The sequence below is a fragment of the Arabidopsis thaliana genome, chromosome 2 (assembly GCF_000001735.4).
Source record: "Arabidopsis thaliana chromosome 2, partial sequence".
NCBI classification, from domain to species: domain Eukaryota; kingdom Viridiplantae; phylum Streptophyta; class Magnoliopsida; order Brassicales; family Brassicaceae; genus Arabidopsis; species Arabidopsis thaliana.
The window spans coordinates 11,869,145-11,889,371 of record NC_003071.7 but is presented as its reverse complement, the minus strand read 5'-3'; the positions used below and the strand labels follow the sequence as shown (position 1 = coordinate 11,889,371).

The following is a 20,227-nucleotide window of genomic DNA, read 5'->3' as shown; positions in this document are numbered from 1 at the left end:
TTATCCAAAAATATCACAACCTATTGCTGTCAGAAAAACAAAACAAAAATATTAATGTTCTCTTATGGAAGAAAATATTTCTTTTACTTTTTGGTTAATAATTACAGTAAGAATTTAGCTGACATTCTATCTTTACTAGTGAATTTTCATTATATAATATATAGTATATATATACCAAATAAGGTTGAACCAATAGCATTGACTTAATGACTTGACACTCCATAATATATTGCTTCCTATAGTGTCTTTATCCCTCTCAAATTTTCTTTTCTCTCTCCCTCTCCCACAATCACAAGATAGGAAAATTGATCCACAAAGAATCGTCTGAATGAAGACAACAGTTGTTTATCTGGTGATTCTATGTCTCATTGTTTCATGTACCAATGGAGAAACCAAACATGTAAGAAAAATTAACTCCGATGGATCCGAAGCTTGGGGATACGTCGAAGTTAGACCAAGTACGTTCTTTATCTCTCTTTCTTCTACCAAAATTTTCAAGAAATCAATTGGTTTATGTTAGATATGACTAAATGGGTTTTGTTTTGACTCTTTTTTCTAAATCAAAATCGTGAAAATAGAAGCACACATGTTTTGGTGGCATTATAAAAGTCCATATAGAGTTGAAAATCCTTCCAAGCCATGGCCTATCATCCTCTGGCTCCAAGGTGGACCTGTAAGTTTTTATCTTCTTTTATTTTACATCTTATTCGTCTTTTTACACATTTGTTGTTTATTGATCATTAATGTTTTCAATTATTTGGTTTTGATGAAACAGGGAGCTTCAGGGGTTGGTATAGGGAATTTTCAGGAGGTTGGACCATTAGACACATTTCTCAAGCCCAGAAACTCAACTTGGTTGAAGAAAGCCGATCTTTTGTTTGTGGTATTTTTTTCGTTTTCATGTTTACTTTTATTTCCACCAATATTATTATTAACAAAAAAAAAACAATAATACTATCATTCTTCTTTGATATAGAGTAAAACAAAATTTTGTTTTCAAAAGTGTGTAATTAATTACTTTTACGTGGTATCTAATTTGATCAGTCTTTAAGCTTACTCACATATGTTAAGTTTTTAATCGATTATATATATATTTTTCTTGAAAATAAAGGATAGTCCAGTTGGGGCAGGGTACAGTTTCGTGGAGGGCAATCAAAAGGATTTGTATGTGAAAAGTGATGAAGAAGCAGCACAAGATTTGACCAAACTGTTGCAACAACTCTTCAACAAAAACCAGACTTTAAACCAAAGCCCTCTCTTCATTGTTGCTGAATCTTATGGTGGCAAAATCGCGGTTAAGCTCGGTTTATCGGTTATTGACGCAGTTCAATCTGGCAAATTGAAGCTTCATCTTGGAGGTAAAGGGATTACGTGCTTTCTTTATTTTCTTTTTTTCTCTGAATAAAATGAAACTAATAATGTAGTAGACAAATAATTCTATTTTATAATATGTGTGATTAGGAGTGATTTTGGGAGATAGTTGGATATCCCCTGAAGATTTTGTGGTGAGTTTCATCATTTTTTTAAAACATGTTACTCTTATTTATTTGTGATTAAATTATATTCATATGATTTTTATTGATTAATTGTTACAGTTTTCATGGGGACCTCTTCTCAAGCATGTCTCTAGGCTTGATGACAATGGCTTGGATAGCTCTAATAGGTCTTTATCTTAATACAAAATCAATTTTTCTAATACGTAATTAATTTACCTCTCTAATCTATATAGTTTACTTTTTTTTGGAGCAGCTTAGCAGAGAAGATTAAAACACAAATTAAAAATGGTGAATACGTTGGAGCGACGCAAACATGGATGGACCTCGAAAACTTGATTAGTTCCAAATCCAATTTCGTCGTAAATTATTTCTCCTCTTATTTTTAAATCCATTAGTATGTACAATTATAAAGATTTGATGATAAAGTGAGTATTTTACATGTTGGTTTTAATGTAGGATTTTTACAATTTTCTATTGGATACTGGTATGGACCCTGTCTCGCTCACAACGAGTCTAAAAATCAAAAAGGAAGAGAAAATAAAAAAGTATTCAAGATATTTAAATGATATGAGAAGTTTAAGTGACGTAGAAGATGTTGAAGGAGACCTTGATAAATTAATGAATGGCGTTATTAAGAAGAAGCTCAAGATTATTCCCAACGACCTCATGTAAGTAACCTCTTACTCTTTTATAGTATCAAACTTTAATATAATCAAAGTTTAGTTGTTAAATGTGTTATATTTTGGTTTTGTAAAAATTAACAGATGGGGAAACAATTCGGATGATGTGTTTACAGCAATGGAGGCTGCTTTTATGAAACCCGTAATTGAAGACGTAATAATTCTTTTTAAAAAAATATATAAACCGTTTAAATTAGTTTAATTATAAAAAAAAACTATTTAAATTAGTTTGATTCGTTAATACAAAATAAATTGTTTTTTTTTGGCAGGTCGATGAGCTTCTTGCCACGGGGGTAGATGTGACCATCTATAATGGACAAGTAAGACCATCATTATTTATAAGAAAACAAATTATATAGTTGATTAATATGAAAGATAAGAAATCATTTGCATAATTGCAACTTGAAATATGAATCTAAAGAATGAGATAAATTGACATGTGGTTTATATACGCAGCTTGATGTTATCTGTTCAACAAGTGGAACTGAAGCATGGGTTCACAAACTCAGGTAAGACCAATCTACTTTTTCTAAGTTTAGTTACATTACATTACATCATCATTCTATAAATAAGAATATAGTGTATCCTCATTATGAAAATAGAATCCAAAATACTTACTGAATATAGGCACACTATTGTAATAAATAGAGAACAATATTAAATCACTCAACGAATATTGTTGGTATTAATTATAAAAAAGATAGGTTGTTGGTATATAAATTTGTCATTACATGATAATGATGATGATTATGTGTAAGGTGGGAGGGGCTAGAAGAATTCAAGAAAATGGAAAGAGAGCCATTATTCTGCGAAAGTGACAGAGCAACAAGAGGCTTTACCAAATCATACAAAAATCTCCATTTTTATTGGATTCTTGGTGCTGGTCATTTTGTAAGTACACTCTCAATTTTTATCCTTTAGTAACTTCTATTCATTTTTAATAATTATTTATTCACATATGTCATAAATACTTCTTGCACAGCCATCACAAATATTGCCATACAGTGAAATATTGCATAGATATTTATTGAATAACGTGAGAGATACGTGATGAATCTATTAAACGAAAGCACAAGTCTCTTTTGTGTCTGTTTCATGCTTTCTCTCTGTCTTTTTTTTCCTGCATTTTCTTTATATCAAAACAAATTGTCGACTCTCTTTAATACTTTGACACTATCTGAATCTTTATGATTCCTTTATCACATTCAATATGCAACTGTTAAAAACCCTTACACGCAACATAATAAAGCAAAAATCAGACAGTGTGACTTATGCTTTTAATGGAGAATATGGTGAATGATTTATCAAAAAAACAAAACTAATGTTTGTTTTTTTGTTTGGAAAAAACAGGTACCAGTAGATGAGCCATGTGTAGCATTAAAAATGGTTGGAGAGATAACCAAGTCACCACAACTTTGACCCATTCTTTCTTCCAAACTCTCACATCACAATATGACTCCTTTCACATCTGATTGATTTTATTACTCAAACGTTAAAAATAATAATAAAAGAGTCTACAGTGAAACTACCTACACATGCTTTTGTTTATTTATCACTATTGCTCTTTTATTCTTTTACTGTAATTGCCATTATGAGATTAAAACAGAAAAAAAATGTTGATATCTACAACTCATAAAAATGGTAACAACAAAAAGTAAAGCCGAGCTATAGTTCAGTTAATTTGGTAAATCCAAGTGAGAATCTGATATAACAAATATTTAAGACATTAATCAAGTAATTAAATGGAGGACAAATTGTGTGTTACAATCTTCAAGAATATACAACTTCAGGAGGATCTTTTAGACAAACTTATAAGTAATAACAGGTAAAACTACCAAGAAGGGGGGCCTATCCTCAAATTTACATTACTCGATACAAATGCAAAAGTAAGAACAGACAGAAGAAGACCAGAGTATTACTTGATGTCGCGAAGCTGCCAGAAGCTTCTAAGATTGATCTACATAGACGCTGATTCGATCTTCTCGATAACTTCCAGCCGCGTTTTCCTTTTCCAACCTTTCATGGTGGCTACTAAATTCACCAGTCCAACGACCTGTGCTTTTGTATATTCCTGTATATTTTACAACCCATGTTTATACATTTCTATCAACTCAGTAAAATATATCAGTTTGGATTATGCGAGACCAGAAAGAAAAAGATTTGTTTGTTTACCGGATGAGCCCTTGCCCAGTGAACATATTCCGTCTCTGGCAGATAGTACGCCTGCAAAGAGGAGTGATGATTTTGGTTTAAGCCGTAACAAACGTTTCTGTTTTTGAGTCTGCACTTACATATGAGTTTCTGTTTTGCTTACCTTGATAAATGTTTCGACTATCTGTAACTTTGGCTTCACTTTTGTTGGCACAAAGTGCTGTAACCCATTTATTAGAACCTACAAGCAGATAGATAATGTGGGTCAAAATCGACTCATGTGATTCAATTTATCAATTGCAGTTTTGTTGTTCATTTGAAGTTTCTATATTAGTTTTGGGATGTTTATCAATGCTGATTGAAATTTTTATTATTCATGTATACAATTACTGATCTCCCGTTAAAAGAGAAGAACACTGGATTAAATCAGGAAAAGTACCTGAAGATCTAATGACATGAGAACACGTCCTTCATCAGTACATCTTTTTATTCGAGATAAGCCTTCAACCAGCATCTCCGCAAATATTTCAACTCCATATTCAAGTAGGAGGTTTTGGACCTGTACATGAAAAAAAGTTTGAAGTGTGTACAGATTTGAGATTTCACTATAGTTTGATAAGAAAACATTCTCAATCTGATATCTTTATCAAATTAAATTGCATGCTGTCTGTCAGTTGACTGATTAAGCAGCAGAATTATGTTTTAGTTTGATTATGACATACAAAAACATACAAAACCAAAAATCTCAACAGGTTCCAACTACTGATAGGGGGTCAACTTCTGGGGTTGATGAGGTCTTAGAGAAATTTACCTCCTGTGGAATGCCTCCATGAGCAAGCCTTGTTTTGTAGTGTTTGAATTCCCCGAGCATCAAATCAACATACCTGTTAGTTCAAAGAGTTTATTACATTTAAGTATATTTCATGATTCAGTTAGGGGTCATCCGGTAAACAAACCCATTATGCTCCATTCCAAGCTCCTTGATTTCCCATTTAGAATTAGCTATCCGATCGACATATCTGTAAAATTAGTTTAAGCTGAATGAACATGCATACATTCAATGTAACAGTTTTAAAACTCCTGAGGTTAGTAAGAATCGAACAGAAGGCGCAAGGGAAGAGAGAGGTGCAATTTATCTAATCACTTCTTTCGAAAACACAAGCTCATAAGAAGATCGGCAATTTACCCATTAACATGCAGCAGTATCCTCGCAGTTGTCCTATGTAAGTGCTCTGTCAGATCAGGTACGGAACCAACCTGATGAATCACTCCTTTTAATCAAACTACTTCAAATGTATTTGATACCACATATTGTATATAGATAGTTCTTCATTTTATATAGGAGAAATTAGTTTAGCAACGTAACACAATGAAGGTACTAATCATGTCCTGTATAATTCAATATTTTTTAGAGGCAAAAGACTATTGGATGCTACAGAAGTGTCTGTATAATAAGATTGTATGCATGTTGTCAACAGCAAATCCAAGCGAGGCAATACGTCCAACCAGGGTTTTTCTTAAAAAATAAGATCTGAAGAGGTGCATACCAGTTGACCAAAGAAGTCTTCAACCAGAGACCCATTTCTTGACATAAGCATTGATTGGAGATGAGCCTTTGATTTATGCAATACCCGAGCCACAAGAGATACTGTGTCCACAGCAGCACATCTTTCCTGCAAGCGATAATCCTTTTATTATACAACCTTGAGATGATAAGAAGAAAGCAAGGCAGCTGCTCTTCTTCTCACACAATATATCAAATACTAGAGTATAAATGATTAGGATAGTTATATTTAGGGTAACTAATGAACATAAAACAGTATTAACTGTAGTTCAAATTGATGAAAACCTAGCCCCAAGTTATATACCTTGAGACTAAAAGATACGCCTGATAAGTGACCAGAAGTATTTAAGGGACTTGCTGGAGTCACATCCGCAAGACTATGAACAGTGTTGGGAAAGGCAAGTGAAGAAGATGGTGATGATGAAACGTGAGGTTTTATCCATTGCTCACACTCTTGTGATATCCGTGATAAGCAGCTTTTCAAACGATCTGCATTTCAAAATATACTTATGTTGAGCAAAATGGCTTTCCGCAGATATTGTAGCCTTAAAAGTCATAACACGACTCATACTGACACTGGTGGGGAGTAACATTACAAACAAAGAAGAGCATCAAAAGCAAACGAATCAGTAACTCACGATTGAAAGAGTCGGAAACTCCTTTTCCACCTGAATTAGTATTTTCTTGACCAAATACTTGAAACACGAAATAGAAAAAGACTCCAAACAATTGGCATATTCCCTACAAAATTTCAAACAGACGTAAGAGAAAAGTTAGAAATGAAATCGAGGGAGCAGAGTAGAGAAATCTACGAATTTCCAAGTATTAGGATTTGTACCTTAAAGAATTCAGCATTAACAATTTCTAGCTTCTGCATAAGCCTCGCGTACTTATCCATAGATCTAAGACATCGAACACAATTAATGCAATTCCATGTCATAAAAGTGCCAGGGAAAATATGCGATCGGAAGGCTGTCATTATAATTTCAAACATTTCCTAAACCGCATATATTACCTTAGAAGACAAAGGGATGATCCTGTTTGAGCTGTCAAATCATCATTAGTACTAAAATGTGAAGAAGAAGTCCTTGATTGACTACGTGTAAAACTTCGTCTTGGAAGCTGGCTATCCTCATCAATAAAGTCAGCAAGAAGGTCTTCGTTTTCATCTTCTGAAACAGGACTACCTCCGTTGATGCGTTTTATGTCTCTTATCTTGGGATTCACAACATCATCATGAATACTATCATTCCCTTCATGATCTTCTCCATTGATCGAGGAGTAGTCTTGATCTTCTCTATAGTGAGTTAACTTTGCTGAGAACGGGTTCCCACTTTTCAGCCAATATGAAAATCCACTCCTGTTGCCACTTGGATCAATTGAGTTACTTGGCTTATCAGAGTGAGGGAATCTGGAAGAACCTGAGGCACTGCGGGAAGAAATAATTAGGGGAGCCCCATCCCCCACAAGACCAGCAAAATTAATAGCTTGCACAGTATCTGGTGACAATTTCGTCCATGTCTCCTTCTCCAGGACCATTTTAAGCGCCTGTAAGGGAGAAAAACCAAACAAAGACTTTATTTTCACGTTATCATGTAGGAGAGGTGATGCATGAAATTAACTAGCTATGTGGTATTGGCAATGTCAGCCCAATAGGCATTGTAAAACGGAACTTACATGCATGCTTTGCCTATGAAATGCAGTGAAATAATTTTCGCATACACCCTTTAGCTTCTCCCTAAAATCAACAACTTCAAATCCACAGAACGCTTCCCCAGCAAGGATAAAGATGCTCAGGTCTTCATAATTTTTTAGGAACTGATGTATACTTGTTGAAGAAGCACCTGGGGAAGAGAGCAAAACTGACACACGGCTTGTTGTAAGTTGCCAAAGATTTCTGCGTCCTCTCTGAAGAGTTTCTGAAACAAAAGCTGCACTTTCTTTTCGTAAATAGTACCATGGTGACTCGCTACTTGATACTCTATCTTCAGAATTCCTAGACTCATCTATTGCAATATTAGACGCCAGCTGCACTGAACTGGATGTTCCACTTCCATCCGACTCTTCAGCGGAAATGGTACAAGGAGGTATGCTTCCCGGCAATAGACCACCATCCTGTGGGTCACATGAACTTCCGGTCACTGAATCAACCATTTGAGTTGTTGCAAGACTGGGTGAGACCAAAATTTCTGCCTGTTCCAGTTCAGAAGCTTAGCCCTTAGAAGTTAGAACCCATTAGAGATAATTTAAACAAATTAACATTGACAACATACAGAAAAAAATCTTAAGGATGCTGACAATGTATAAGATACAGAGCAATGAAGCCATCAAAGAGAAAAGATTTTAGGACCCATTATCTTTCAAGCCGAAAGGGAATAAGACAAAAATATTAAACTAAAATTAAAGAACTTATCCAAATTCTTGGACAATCAATTACCTAACATAGAGTAAGTTAACCTGGTAAATCCCGCCACAGAGGCTTAGATATTAAACCCCACTTAATTGTATGTTAACTAGGAAATCAAGTAATAAATTTCGAGATAGATCCCTATCAATAAAGCAGGTCTTCTTAGAGTTCCACACCACCAAACTAAACAAACACACAGTAAATTTACAACCATATGCTAAGATTTCCTCTAACTACAGTGTTAGAGAGAAGTTTTAGGTATAGTTTGGCTCAGACAATAAGTAAAAGGTCTGCAGAGGTGTTTAAGACTATGAGATCTACCAACAAATATTATACTGTAGTACTGAAATTAGAACCAGAGGCTGTTTCAACAACCCTATCAAGGTAATAAGAAAATGTTAAATACAAACTAAAGCAAGGAATGGAACCTACCTCCTTTTCTGGCGTGAAACTCATTATCTCATGGTATGAATATATTAACTGAAAAAGCACAGCTAGTGTTCTCAAAAGACATTGCCTAAACTTGGATTCTGGTGTTTGAAGGCATAGATCGCTGTAGGTAAGTCTGAAATTAATTAAAAAAAAATAAAAAAATCAGCAAGGATACTAGAATCCAAACAAAAGGGACCAGAGATAAATACTAGATAATGTAATAGGTACCAGTAATAACTCAAGTGCATAGAGCATACCTACTATATTGGGTGGCAGCACTGTTATCCTACAAAAGCAAATATATATACAGAGAATAGATCAACAATCTGATTGGTTTGATATGCTGACGTTAATAAACTCATTTCGTGCTCATTCGTGCTCAGTATGATGAAGTAAAAAAGCATTACCGCCTATGACAAAGATTGCATGCAGAATGAAATAAGATAAATCACAACGTGTAAAAAAAACTTGTACTAATGTGCAGGTTTCAATTTGCTACTTTCGTGTATCTGCTAGGATCAAAAGTGACATCTAAGCAACACAGAAAAAGGATTGCGGCTTGCACCAAAAAAATAGGAAAAACAACGATTGCGCTATACACCAGCAAGCTCAATACATTCAACCATCCAAGCATGCACGACTACATCCTACAGGAGCAACAAATGATATTTAGCTCACATACCTCCCCAACAATGCTCTTTAGCACTGAGTGGGTTTCTGAGATAACTTCTTGCATAAAGAAACTTTGTATCTTTTCTGCGAGACCAGAGACATCACCGATCAGTGCATAAGCGTCGAGGACCTAAAGGTATGAGCACATAAACAAGTTAAATCTCTGAACAAAATTTCTAGTTCTCCACTAAACTGAAGGCCCACAATTCAATCCTTTTAGTTTACAAAGGAGAAAGCTACAGAGATACATGAGAATGAGTTGGCTTACTAACCATTACATAACTATCTTCTTTGAATTCCTGGCAAACGCCCAACAACAGTGAATCCAGCTTATGAAGAGTTCTTCCTAACCAAACCTTGAAAAGAGTATGAGAAGCTCAACCGACTGACGATAGAAAATTATGAAGACAATGGTTGGTCATGAATAAGCTATAACTACCTCAACACCACGGGTCATCTCTTGGGCTGCTGAGAACTCAGATAGACTGTCAAGCAGCTGCAAATACTCTGATAGGACTTGAAATGCCTGCATAATAAGGAATAAATTCCCATCTCTTGTTAGTTTCATAACATAACATCACCATAATTCATATAAGAAAACCATGGAAGTATACAACAGAGACGATGGTAAACTACCAACCTTGCAATAGTTTCCATCTTCAACAAGGTCTTCAAGATTTGACTGCATTACTCTTGCATGGCGGAGGTCAGTTAGTATAGGAAGCATATCCTGCAAGTAAAAAGATTAAACTTTCATGTCGCTCTTATTACATGGTATCCAGAGAAGCAAACAGGCATGCTAGGAATAATAATCTCAACAGTATGTTTAGCAATTAAAACAAAAAATTAGGCTAGGTTACACTTAGATTGTATCTAAGAAACTACTTGCTAGAAACATCCTGTTCGTAACTTTAGAGATTAAAACAAAAAAGATACTCGGCCACTTTCTGATAGATGATAATACAGAGTAATTTTGTACACAAAGTTCTAGAGCACATTGATGGTGATTTCAGAAGGAAACTATAACACATGAAATATTTCAAGAAAGCAGATTAAAGAAACAATCAGTGGAGCCTAGATGTCTGAAATAAATTGAGAAGCCTACCAGAAGAGCTTGTTTCTTTTTGGAATGAGTGTGTACAATAAGATCTCTTGAAGCCTCATTCATAGAAGAAGTCAAATTTCGTCTTCCATTCTGGCAATAAACACACAAAAACAGCCAAAACCAAGTCAAACCAGTAATAGATAAAATAGAAAATAAAACCACTGTATTGTTTATGTAAAATTTAGGTTAAGAATATGAAACTCATACCTTGCAGATGACATTTGCAATCTTCAAATCTTTCTCCAATTCTCTTACCAAATTCATCCCCTTCACTGGCCAAAAGCAAATATTAATACTCACAAAACCAAACGCATATGATCTTCTCAATTCAAGAATACTTACCCATTACTTCATGATGCTCCATAACATGGTGAGACAGAGTTTCTGCCACTTTATCCAGCTGTACCAACCTCAAGGTAGCCTACACAGTAAACAAAACCTATTAAACTCACTAACTAAAACGTTCATCAACATTCTTAACCTTTCACAATAGACGCATCAGTTTATATTCAATTCCTTGAGAGAAGTTAAAAGTTAGTACCTGCTTCTCAAAATAAGCTAACTCACTTTCATCATCCGGCACATTCTCCAAAATATGCCTTACCGGATCAAAATCCTACACAACAACAAAACCAAAATGTCACCTGTGGGCTTAGTAATGATATCACAAACACCAAAACAAAGCATACACACACACAGACCTCTTCATAGAAACCTTCTTCAAGCTCTTCAACTTGTTGAGGAAGAGGTCTGTTTCCATAAATTGAGTTAAGCTCAGTAGCAGTAGAAGATATACTCAATCTCTGATCAGAAGGAAGTCCCGCCAAAGCACGAGCAACCGCAGCAGCTGCCGCAGCACGTGCTGGAATCTACACAAAAAATCCAATTCTCTAAAAAACTCCATTGATGTTAAGAAATCGAACAAAACAAGTTAAAGTTGAGATTTTGATTACCTCAGGACGATCGGAGATAGAAGGAGAAGGTAAGAGACCAAGAGAAGTAGCGGATTTAACAGAGCTGAGGAATTTTTCACCAACTTTAGATAAATCCATGACACCAGTGCCTTGGGATAATAAGAAAGGAAGTAAGAAGAAAACCCTAGAGCTCTCGAAAGCAGCACCAGAACCAAGTTCGTTTAGATCTCCACCGCCATTGAAGAGAAATGGATTACCCAAAACTGAACCGAATGGGAAGAAGAGATTAGGCTGCATCTCTCATCTCTTCTTTATACCAGTAAGATCAATTATTGATCCATCTAATTTCACGATCGGAGAAAATGTCTGTCTGTGTGTTATTTCTTTCCGGCGAGTCACAAATCGGATCGGGAAGAGAGATCTAGAAGAAGAAGAAGACTTTTGTTGAGCCTTTTGATTTGTTTCGACAATGGTGTGATTAAACTCGCTCTCTTTGGTTTTGTTTTTGTTTTGTTTTACCCAACAAAATGATTAAAGCCAGTGTTTATTTAACACTCTTCTTCCAAATTTTCTGTGTAGTGTTAAATGTTTTTTAAAACCGGACCGGTGATTGAACCGGGTAAAGCTCTTGAATCATCAAACCTGATTTTTGTGAAATTGATCCATCCAAAAGAACGGTATAAGATCAACCTTTGCAAATATCTCAGAATTGTCTTTTTTGTTTCTCTTTATATGAAGAACTTGAGCAAATGTTGTTGTTGTGGAATCAAATCTTTATCAACTAACTGATTTTGTTCTATGGATTCTCATTCTCTCTAAATCACTCCCAATAAGACTCCTTTCAAAAACAACCAGTTTCTACTGAAAACATTACTTTGATTCATTGTGAAGATTACGATAAACCATGGAAAGTTGAAGCAGAGGCCGACAATTAAGAGGATAAAAGAAATTGTCGAAGAAAATAAATTGTAACAAGAAATTAGCACAAAATACCATAAGTAAAAAGAACTGAGCCAAATCATCGTCCAAAAAAATCATAATTAACCCTTTGTCTTTTCACAAACGATAAAAGTAGTCATCATCTGAAACCAAAACGCATAACATAAGTCCTAAGGCGCAAAAGTTGGCCAGATCCTTCAAAATATTAACAGCCAAACCCAAAAGAGATAACCGAGAGCCGAATATAGTTTTCATAATTATTAACGGCTTTTAAAACTGGCAAGAGAAGAAGTGAATCATTAGCAATAAAACATAACCTCCTTGACGTTATCTTTTATTGCTGGGAGCTGCGAAATGACTTGACCCACACCTGTTGTTGAGCTCCTGGACCTGCTCGAACCTCCATCAGACATCTCACTCTCCATGTAGTAGCGGGCACGGAATGCAGCCAAGTGAGCGTAGTAGGCTGGTGGCACAATTGACACAGATTTTGTACACCTCGCATACCTGCATATGCATTTTATTATATGTTTTGTTAGTTTCAGAGAGTTAAAACATGTCATAAGGAAAATGTACAATGTTGTTGTCTCTTACGTGTAGCAGAGGTTGTTTGTGAGCATTTGCAACTGATCAGCGGTGAAACCGTTCTCATCGAGAAGTACATGGTAATGTGCCGGCCTGCTTGTTCCCTATTACCATTCAAACATTCAAAGGAAGTTGTAATTCTGCTGAGACAAAACAGGTCATAAATTGGTCTAGATTCTGGAAGCAATACCTGAATACCAGCATGGCTGTTCAAATAGAAGTCGAATTCATTAGGGTGACAGATTTTAGTGTCCACGACAGTACCTGATAAGGAAATACAAATATGTTACTTGAAATCTGGATCATTAAAGGAATTAAGTTGATAGAGAAGAGCAGAGAGTGAGAAACCTGGTTGAATATTGCCACTCTTATCAGTCATATCACGATTCCCGTGTTGCTCAGGGAACAAACGTGTGTGGTGACGTTTCTGGACAATCACGAAAGTAACACGAGGAACATAATTCTCTTGGAGAGAGTTACAAGCCTTGCGGATAGCAGTCATCTCATGTAGCAGAACCTGACTAAACTGCCCTTCGCTTACTCCGTCACTGTATAAAGAGAAAGCAATTAGCCAAACCTGCTCATGCTATGAAATGTTTAAGCATGGAATGTGAGAACCACTTACCGATAGAAGATGATCCTTTGAGGTATCTGGCCTGTAGCTCTCCTGAATGCTATGAAATGTTCCCTGCAATCACAAACAGTGTCCATTATATTTATTCTTGTGAAAAATCAAAGAACACAAGAAGTTGTAGATGTTTTGCTCTTACCTTATCAAACCAGAGTGGACTAGCCCACGTTGTGGATCCTGAACCAGCTTATACAGGTCCTGAATAATTTCTTCCCTATGAGCTTGAGCAGAAACCAATCCTCGGTATTTGTTTATCTCAGGCCAGTCCATAGAGGCCACAACCTGTAGTTGAAATAAGAGAATTACCTTTTATGATGAAACAGTAGTATAATGAGATACAAGTAAAATAAGATATACATACAGCAGCAATAGAAGGACTTGAGTCCTCTCCAGGCTGTGGGTGAGTCACATCAGCACCCATGATGATGGTTGGACGATCAGTAATAAGAGGTATGTTTCTTCTAATAGCATCATTAAGAACAGTGTTCCTTCCCCCAGTCTGTAATACAAATACCCGTTTTACACCATCATAAAAAACAATAAGAAGCACAGATGACTAGACCTTGACATTGATCTTCAAGGCAACATTTTCCATGTACTGCTTGTTGAGTTTATTAACTTGTCTAGGTTGGCAACACTGAGAGACAATCCCCAATTCTGTTTCACAGATCCTTTTTATTTTTCCTGCAGACAGAAAGAGTACTTCATGAACAGATTGTCGGAATAAACTTTGCACCAAATATTACCAATCATTAGCACAGACTTACCATATGATCCAGTCACATCAGGCAATATTACAATCAACAGTTGGAGACCAGGTGCCCTTTTGTGGATATCGAGAAGAGCTTCCTCAATATGTTCAGGGGGACAAGAGATGAACGGAATAGCAGGTTGAGGCTTAAATTCCTGGCACAAAGAATTAAAACAAAAAAAAGAGTTAGTAAATTTTTTGGTATGAAATTGTGACAAGTATCAATAAGCATGAGACAAGACAGACCATTCCTTTGCTGACACACATCCCAATCAACTGTTTGCAGAACTCTTGGGGTAAACCACGGTCAATCCGAGTAGAGAAACTTACGCAAGTCCAAGAAGTGACTTTTGCTCCATTAACCATTTTCTGGACCATATCACAGCCAAAAGGAGGTAAGAGCCCCAAAATTTGGTAACACACATTAAACCACAATAGAAGCATTAAACACAAATCTTCATCACTAACTATTTCTTCCGCATCCACACGCAAAGCAGTAAAGTATAGTATAATTTATCATTATAAGAGAAATAGAAGCATATTTCTTATTTAGTTTCAAGTGCCTACAGAGAGCAAAAAGATTATGATAGTCAATTACAGTTTTACCTTGTCAATCATGTTCCACTGTCCTAGCCTTGGATTTACCATTTTCTCTTTACCACTGTCATGGTACTTCAACTGTTAACAGAAAGAACATCGTGATGAGCAACATTGACAAGAAAATGCATGATAATAAAGCAAATTAATAACAAAAATGGAGAAAGAAAATCACCATCGGTGGGGGAAGTACACGAGCTTCAATCGAGGCTAGTTGGGTAGTCACTGACATCCCAAACTCCTTGCTCAGATCATCATTGTAATTATTTTTCACAACCAACTAATAATATAAACAACAAACGTGATGTTAGTCAAAACAGAGGTGCAAAATTAAAGACTATTTTTCCGATGGAGGAACTACTGTATATGTAATGTAAAGAGGACTAAACCTACGTTTTTGATCGAGTTCTCTCTATCAGGGGGTCGTTGGCAGGTAGCTTTTAGCAATGCAGTCACTTGCTTCTCATTGAGCCTTTTGGTGTATCTTTGCCCTTCGTCAATTTGGCAGAGCTGCAAGAACCAGGAATAACCAGATCTTTAAGGATACAAAATGAATCCAAGAAAACGATGGAGGTAAAAAAGTAGATGTTATTAAAAATATACCTCCATTGGTAGGTAGACGGGTCTTGTGTCACTCCCTGTTTGAATAGCAGGTAGAGCCTGGTATTTCACTCTATAATTATATTTTTCAGCAAAATATTGAACAACCGTCTTCTCTGATTTGTCCTCCAGAGTGAACCTGAAATGATTAGAACATAGGCAACATCAGCAAATTTATAACCAAAGATCAGAAACCTCTTCCAAGAAAAGCAAGAAAACAAAGTTCAACGATTATGCACCCTGCTAAAGTAAGCATCTTCACCTTAGCTCCCTGATGGGTAGACTAGAAATCCCACTAATTTTGGCACTTTTTGTGCCGTTCCAGTGAAGCAACTTAACTTTCAGTGTCCTCAAAACTTTCTTCACCTAAATACCAACATATGATTTTCAAGATAAGAATCATATATAAGACATCATCTTGAATAATATTAATAATTAAAATGGTGGAATATAAGTCAGATATATACCTTAAGTCGATCTGAGTCTCTAAGTGGCCTGTTTAAGTCCCTTATATTCAGAAACTTGCTAATAAAGTCAGTGACAACAATCGGTTCATAAAATGATCTTGCTGAAACGTCTGCATCATAAGAAAACAACACGGCTATAATGAATCAAAATCATCTGCAGTTAAAACCATAAAGTAGAATTATTCAAATCTAAATCAAATAAAAATATAAGAATTAATCAACATCACCAATCCAGATAACATTAAGCATATTCTTACCAATGTTCAGAGACAAACCCATCTGAGTCAGCCTTAGACTTTGGAAATAACCTCTCCAGTACTCAATACCATCTCCAAGCTCACCCCTACCATCTCTTGCGTCCTTTCCCAAACTAGTGTGGAAAAAAGACCTCCCAACAGAGACATAACTGAACAGAAAGCAAAACAGGGAAATGTTAAGTTTATGCATAGCTTTTGACAATACTGAAGTTTATGCAAATTTCAGATTTCTTACTCATTAGAGGGCTTATCCCTAAGAACAACATCAAGCACTTGGATAGTATCATATGGAGCCTCTCTTTGCTTACGATCAAGGAACTGTTGCAACTGATAAAGATCAGTGCTTGTCACATTCTTTACAGCAACTTTAAACGGTCTGTCCTTCCTGCCAAAAGGAGTCACAATGCCAAAAAAAACTATGAAAAACAAGGCGATACAAACACATTCACAAAGAGTTAAAACAAGACATTACCCAGAGGAACCGTCAGCTCTTTTCTCCGCCAGATTCACAACAAACTCTTTCGAGTCAAAAGGTAATGGACCAGCAGTATAGAGGCTTTTCCTTCCATCATACGCTGGTGACTTCCCTCCCAAGTGAGAGTCTTTATAATTCTTAACCAGAAGTTTCATCACGTTTCTGTTCACTGTCTTTGATATAACCTCAGGATTGATCGAAACCTATAACACAATAACAATAACTTTTAGCCAAAAAATCTCTATATGACTAAAACAAGTCACAACCGCAGATTCATCATGTCAAAACTCTCTCTAGGAACTTTGTGAAATACATCAGATCAACAATAAAAAGGAACAAACAACAGTATATTCGTCGAATGAAAGCAAAAAAAAAAAAAAACCAATGATGCAGAAACTAACAAATTTTCAGTCAGAAATCTCACTGAAAGAACAACTTCAGATGAACACAAACGACAAAAAAAAGTTCATCTTTTGACGTACAAGGTTTACAAAAACTGAACAACAACAAAAAGCAAAAAACACTATAACTTGATGAAATAGAAACGACAATATTTGAAATCGACACATAAAAACGACAAACAAGTACAGATTCGTCGAGAAAAAATGGCCGGAAACTTACATCGTAATGGTAGAGATCACGATCAGCAACTTGAACAAGGAAATGATTCGCACGAACCATGACTTTCTTCCCCAAAGTACCACGTCCTGGCCGTACCGGAAACGTAACCGCTTTAGATGACGCCGGAGGAAGTGACGTCATTTCAGGTTTCGTCTCCGTCGAAGTAATCTGAAGGTTCGACATGGTCTCAGAAACCTCCGTATTCTTACTTTCCTCTTTAGATGAAGAAGCAACAGACACCGTCTTAGACGAAGACGCAACAGAAAACGTCGGATCTCCGATGTTACCACGACCTCTCCCGCCAGAAACAGCAGAAGCAACCGGAACTTGCGTCGCCGTCAGATCTCCAGTATTTTCACCTCTTCCGACGTTTCCACGACCTCTACCGGCGGAAACAGAACCACCACGACCACCGTAGCTTTGTTGTAAACCCGGCCAAGCAACTTGACCAGAAGACTGATCTTGTCTCTGGTCAGACCTTCGTCCACCTCCTCGACCACGACTAGCGCCGCCGTGACCACCACCACCACGATTTGACATTGTAGCGGAAAGCTTCCCAAAGTAGAAACAAAAATCTTTTCAAAAACGGAGAGAGAGAAAAACTGAGAAAATGAGAGAGAAAACTGGTTACTTGTGTGTATTGTGTGAGAGTGGGACGTCTAGGTTTTAAAAGGAATCTAAAAGATCGTCGGTTTTTTAATTTGACTATTTTGCCCTCATCTCTTTGCATTCCCGGTTTTTTTATGACTAAATAAACGAAATTATCATTGACCATTTTGCCCTCTTCAGAGTTAAAAGGAAAATCGAAGAGTTAATTAAATTACTATTTTACCGTCGTGGCTTTTTTACCACGTTCCACGTAATTTCATCTGTGGCGGTGTGGGCTGTTGATCGTACATTTTCTTAACTTAACTACAGTCTATTTTAACTCTACTAGTATTAGTCTGTTCACTTTTTTATAAATTGATATATGCTTTTTGCAGAACCAGAATAGAGATAGAATAACAGTTTTTACCACTATTGGCTTATGTTTTCACTTCTGCTTTAATTTATACTGATTTACGAATTACGAATATAAAGGACTATTTATTTTGACAAATAATAACAAAAGAAGAAGAGAAAAATAAAATGAGTTACGACTATTTGTATATAATTTGTTTGTATAATAAATGTTCAAATATAAATAAATAAAAACTCCAAAGAATAAATATAATTTCAGCTAATTATGATGATATTGATAGCTGACACAAATCATAATTCCCTCTTTAACTACACCATCTCAGGTTTTATGGCAGCTTCATTGGTTACGAGGTCTGATTTTTTTATTTTTACTGATGTTAGAAATACAAAAGCTACGGTATTAATGTTTGTTCTTATCATCTTTCGTTAAGCCCTTTGTCGTACGAAACCATTTTTTTAATTTGCTTTTTTATTAGGGTTTGAAATTTGAATAATGACAGTGATATTTGAAAATTTATTTGCATGATGACGACAATTGACAAAAGAAAAGTTTATTTGCATAATACCGCTTTTATCTACGTTGCAAAGGACTGATATGCATATAAACAAATTAATAGTTGTCTATCTTTTATTTGTTTTAAATATAGTAATAAAGATCGTTGTGTTTATTTGTTTTCTTTTACTTAGGTACTTGCAAATTACTTGATAGTTGATACAAGAAAAGATAGAAAATTCAACTTTTACATGTTCATGTTTTTAATAGTGGAACGATAGGCTAAACTTTTTTATCACGTAAATAAGGGTTACAAAGTAATTTTGTATGCTAATCCTTATTTGCATCTGTCAACATTCAAAATTCTTACATTTCAAATGGGATTATATAGTAAAGGGATTTGACTAATGACTAAATAATGTCTATGTAACGCGTTCAAAATGGTAATGGTAATATATATTAGTATATAGTAATAGAGTTGATGCAAGTAAAAAAAAATCACTAATGTGAGATAATTTTTCCTTTTTAGATACAAACGAGTTTGGAACGTGGTACGTATATGAACAGTCCATAACATAACGTGCCAAATAGAATAATCGATTTTGGCCGAATTAAGTTCATGGATGGTTACGATTGAGGTGTAAGTCGTAAAGCGGTTTTGGTAGAAAATCTTGTGGATTCGATTGGAGGATCAAGAGTATAGTCAAGACATTGAAATTGCATTAGAATTGTTCAAGAAATATACTAGAATGAAATAAAGTAAAATGAATTCTTTTATCTTCATGGGCTAGTACCTAGTAATACCAAAAGAAATGGTATTTTTGGAGAAATTAGAAATTGATCGTGTGCCATTTAGTTAAAGGAAGAAATACCAATTTTTCCAATCCAGTTTCAGGCCAATCCAACCCATTTTTAAAATTCTTAAATCTTTATTGTAGAACATGGTTTTATGTTGATCAAATAGTGGTGTCCGTATAACTTTTAAGTGATTTGCAATCATATTTGGGCTATATCTAAACCTGAGACTTTGAGCCGACCGGTTTATTCGATTTCGGTTTGTCAGTTTTGCAGATTATTCAGAAAACAAAACCTATCCCGAATCAAACTTATTCCACATTATTCAGTTCGTTCGATTCGGACACTCATATATATATATATATATTTTTATTGTTTTCTCCTTTTATTTGTTTGCATCTAACTAGTGTTCTTAATTTTCCTTTTCCATAAGAAAAAACTAGGAGTATGTTTAGTTGTATTTGTAATCTTTGGTATCATTTAGGTGTAACTTGGGATTTGGGAAAAATACATGATTCAAGTTTGGTTGGAACGTGTTGTATGATAATGAAGAAGCACTGAAGCATTGATCAGTCAAAATGCTCGGGAAAAGGATGATTATATGAATGTTGTTGCATAGGGTACAACTTTGTGAT

General features: G+C 35.5%; 3 protein-coding genes across 6 annotated transcripts; 1 reads left to right on the top strand and 2 right to left on the bottom strand.

Moving 5' to 3' along the window:
• Positions 1 to 195: 195 nt before the first annotated feature.
• On the top strand, positions 196 to 3,801 carry SCPL51 (serine carboxypeptidase-like 51). 3 transcript variants are annotated; one of them, NM_128351.3, is made up of 13 exons: positions 196 to 458; positions 579 to 673; positions 776 to 883; positions 1,112 to 1,358; positions 1,462 to 1,505; positions 1,596 to 1,663; positions 1,750 to 1,855; positions 1,953 to 2,164; positions 2,261 to 2,330; positions 2,446 to 2,496; positions 2,633 to 2,685; positions 2,935 to 3,067; positions 3,527 to 3,801. In NM_128351.3, the coding sequence occupies exons 1-13, from the start codon at positions 329 to 331 to the stop codon at positions 3,593 to 3,595; spliced, it is 1,386 nt and encodes a 461-aa protein (NP_565663.1). In that variant the 5' UTR covers positions 196 to 328; the 3' UTR covers positions 3,596 to 3,801. The 3 variants fall into 3 exon arrangements, with proteins under 3 accessions (NP_565663.1, NP_001031434.1, NP_973551.1); NM_001036357.1 differs by having other exon boundaries at positions 342 to 458; positions 1,122 to 1,358; NM_201822.1 differs by lacking the exons at positions 196 to 458; positions 579 to 673 and having other exon boundaries at positions 753 to 883.
• AT2G27900 (coiled-coil protein) lies at positions 3,359 to 11,951 on the bottom strand. Of its 2 annotated transcripts, NM_001036356.1 has the most exons (26): positions 11,461 to 11,942; positions 11,209 to 11,376; positions 11,049 to 11,123; positions 10,850 to 10,928; positions 10,715 to 10,779; positions 10,508 to 10,597; positions 10,043 to 10,132; positions 9,842 to 9,928; positions 9,675 to 9,758; positions 9,413 to 9,532; positions 8,988 to 9,016; positions 8,731 to 8,863; positions 7,569 to 8,084; positions 6,907 to 7,439; positions 6,730 to 6,793; positions 6,530 to 6,632; positions 6,196 to 6,380; positions 5,875 to 6,000; positions 5,514 to 5,584; positions 5,284 to 5,346; positions 5,139 to 5,211; positions 4,767 to 4,886; positions 4,491 to 4,568; positions 4,349 to 4,399; positions 4,096 to 4,247; positions 3,359 to 3,644 (listed from the first exon to the last, which is right to left on the bottom strand). In NM_001036356.1, the coding sequence occupies exons 1-25, from the start codon at positions 11,716 to 11,718 to the stop codon at positions 4,134 to 4,136; spliced, it is 3,375 nt and encodes a 1,124-aa protein (NP_001031433.1). In that variant the 5' UTR covers positions 11,719 to 11,942; the 3' UTR covers positions 3,359 to 3,644; positions 4,096 to 4,133. The 2 variants fall into 2 exon arrangements, with proteins under 2 accessions (NP_001031433.1, NP_180357.2); NM_128349.3 differs by lacking the exon at positions 3,359 to 3,644 and having other exon boundaries at positions 3,804 to 4,247; positions 11,461 to 11,951.
• A 431-nt stretch (positions 11,952 to 12,382) lies between these two features.
• Positions 12,383 to 17,994, bottom strand: AGO5 (Argonaute family protein). Its single transcript, NM_179779.3, has 20 exons — positions 17,345 to 17,994; positions 16,721 to 16,926; positions 16,484 to 16,633; positions 16,249 to 16,397; positions 15,992 to 16,101; positions 15,787 to 15,890; positions 15,528 to 15,663; positions 15,318 to 15,434; positions 15,100 to 15,204; positions 14,934 to 15,005; positions 14,574 to 14,696; positions 14,344 to 14,482; positions 14,139 to 14,260; positions 13,938 to 14,075; positions 13,716 to 13,858; positions 13,571 to 13,633; positions 13,294 to 13,493; positions 13,136 to 13,209; positions 12,955 to 13,049; positions 12,383 to 12,867 (listed from the first exon to the last, which is right to left on the bottom strand). Exons 1-20 carry the CDS (start codon positions 17,882 to 17,884, stop codon positions 12,660 to 12,662), a joined length of 2,994 nt encoding a protein of 997 aa, NP_850110.1. The 5' UTR covers positions 17,885 to 17,994; the 3' UTR covers positions 12,383 to 12,659.
• Between the last annotated feature and the right edge of the window lie 2,233 nt (positions 17,995 to 20,227).

What these genes read in the sequence shown, in the direction of transcription:
- AT2G27900 (NM_128349.3), bottom strand. Translation starts at nt 11,718, where the DNA reads ATGCAGCCTAATCTCTTCTTCCCATTCGGTTCAGTTTTGGGTAATCCA. An exon ending in TTAATGCTGAATTCTTTAAG is followed by an intron (nt 6,633 to 6,729) that starts GTACAAATCCTA and finishes GAAATTTTGTAG; the next exon opens with GGAATATGCCAATTGTTTGG. An exon ending in ATACTGCTGCATGTTAATGG is followed by an intron (nt 5,347 to 5,513) that starts GTAAATTGCCGA and finishes CTAATTTTACAG; the next exon opens with ATATGTCGATCGGATAGCTA.
- SCPL51 (NM_128351.3), top strand. Translation starts at nt 329, where the DNA reads ATGAAGACAACAGTTGTTTATCTGGTGATTCTATGTCTCATTGTTTCA. An exon ending in ATTATTCCCAACGACCTCAT is followed by an intron (nt 2,165 to 2,260) that starts GTAAGTAACCTC and finishes AAAAATTAACAG; the next exon opens with ATGGGGAAACAATTCGGATG. An exon ending in GCATGGGTTCACAAACTCAG is followed by an intron (nt 2,686 to 2,934) that starts GTAAGACCAATC and finishes ATTATGTGTAAG; the next exon opens with GTGGGAGGGGCTAGAAGAAT.
- AGO5 (NM_179779.3), bottom strand. Translation starts at nt 17,884, where the DNA reads ATGTCAAATCGTGGTGGTGGTGGTCACGGCGGCGCTAGTCGTGGTCGA. An exon ending in GTGATCTCTACCATTACGAT is followed by an intron (nt 16,927 to 17,344) that starts GTAAGTTTCCGG and finishes ATTGTGTTATAG; the next exon opens with GTTTCGATCAATCCTGAGGT. An exon ending in GAGTGGCAATATTCAACCAG is followed by an intron (nt 13,210 to 13,293) that starts GTTTCTCACTCT and finishes TTTCCTTATCAG; the next exon opens with GTACTGTCGTGGACACTAAA.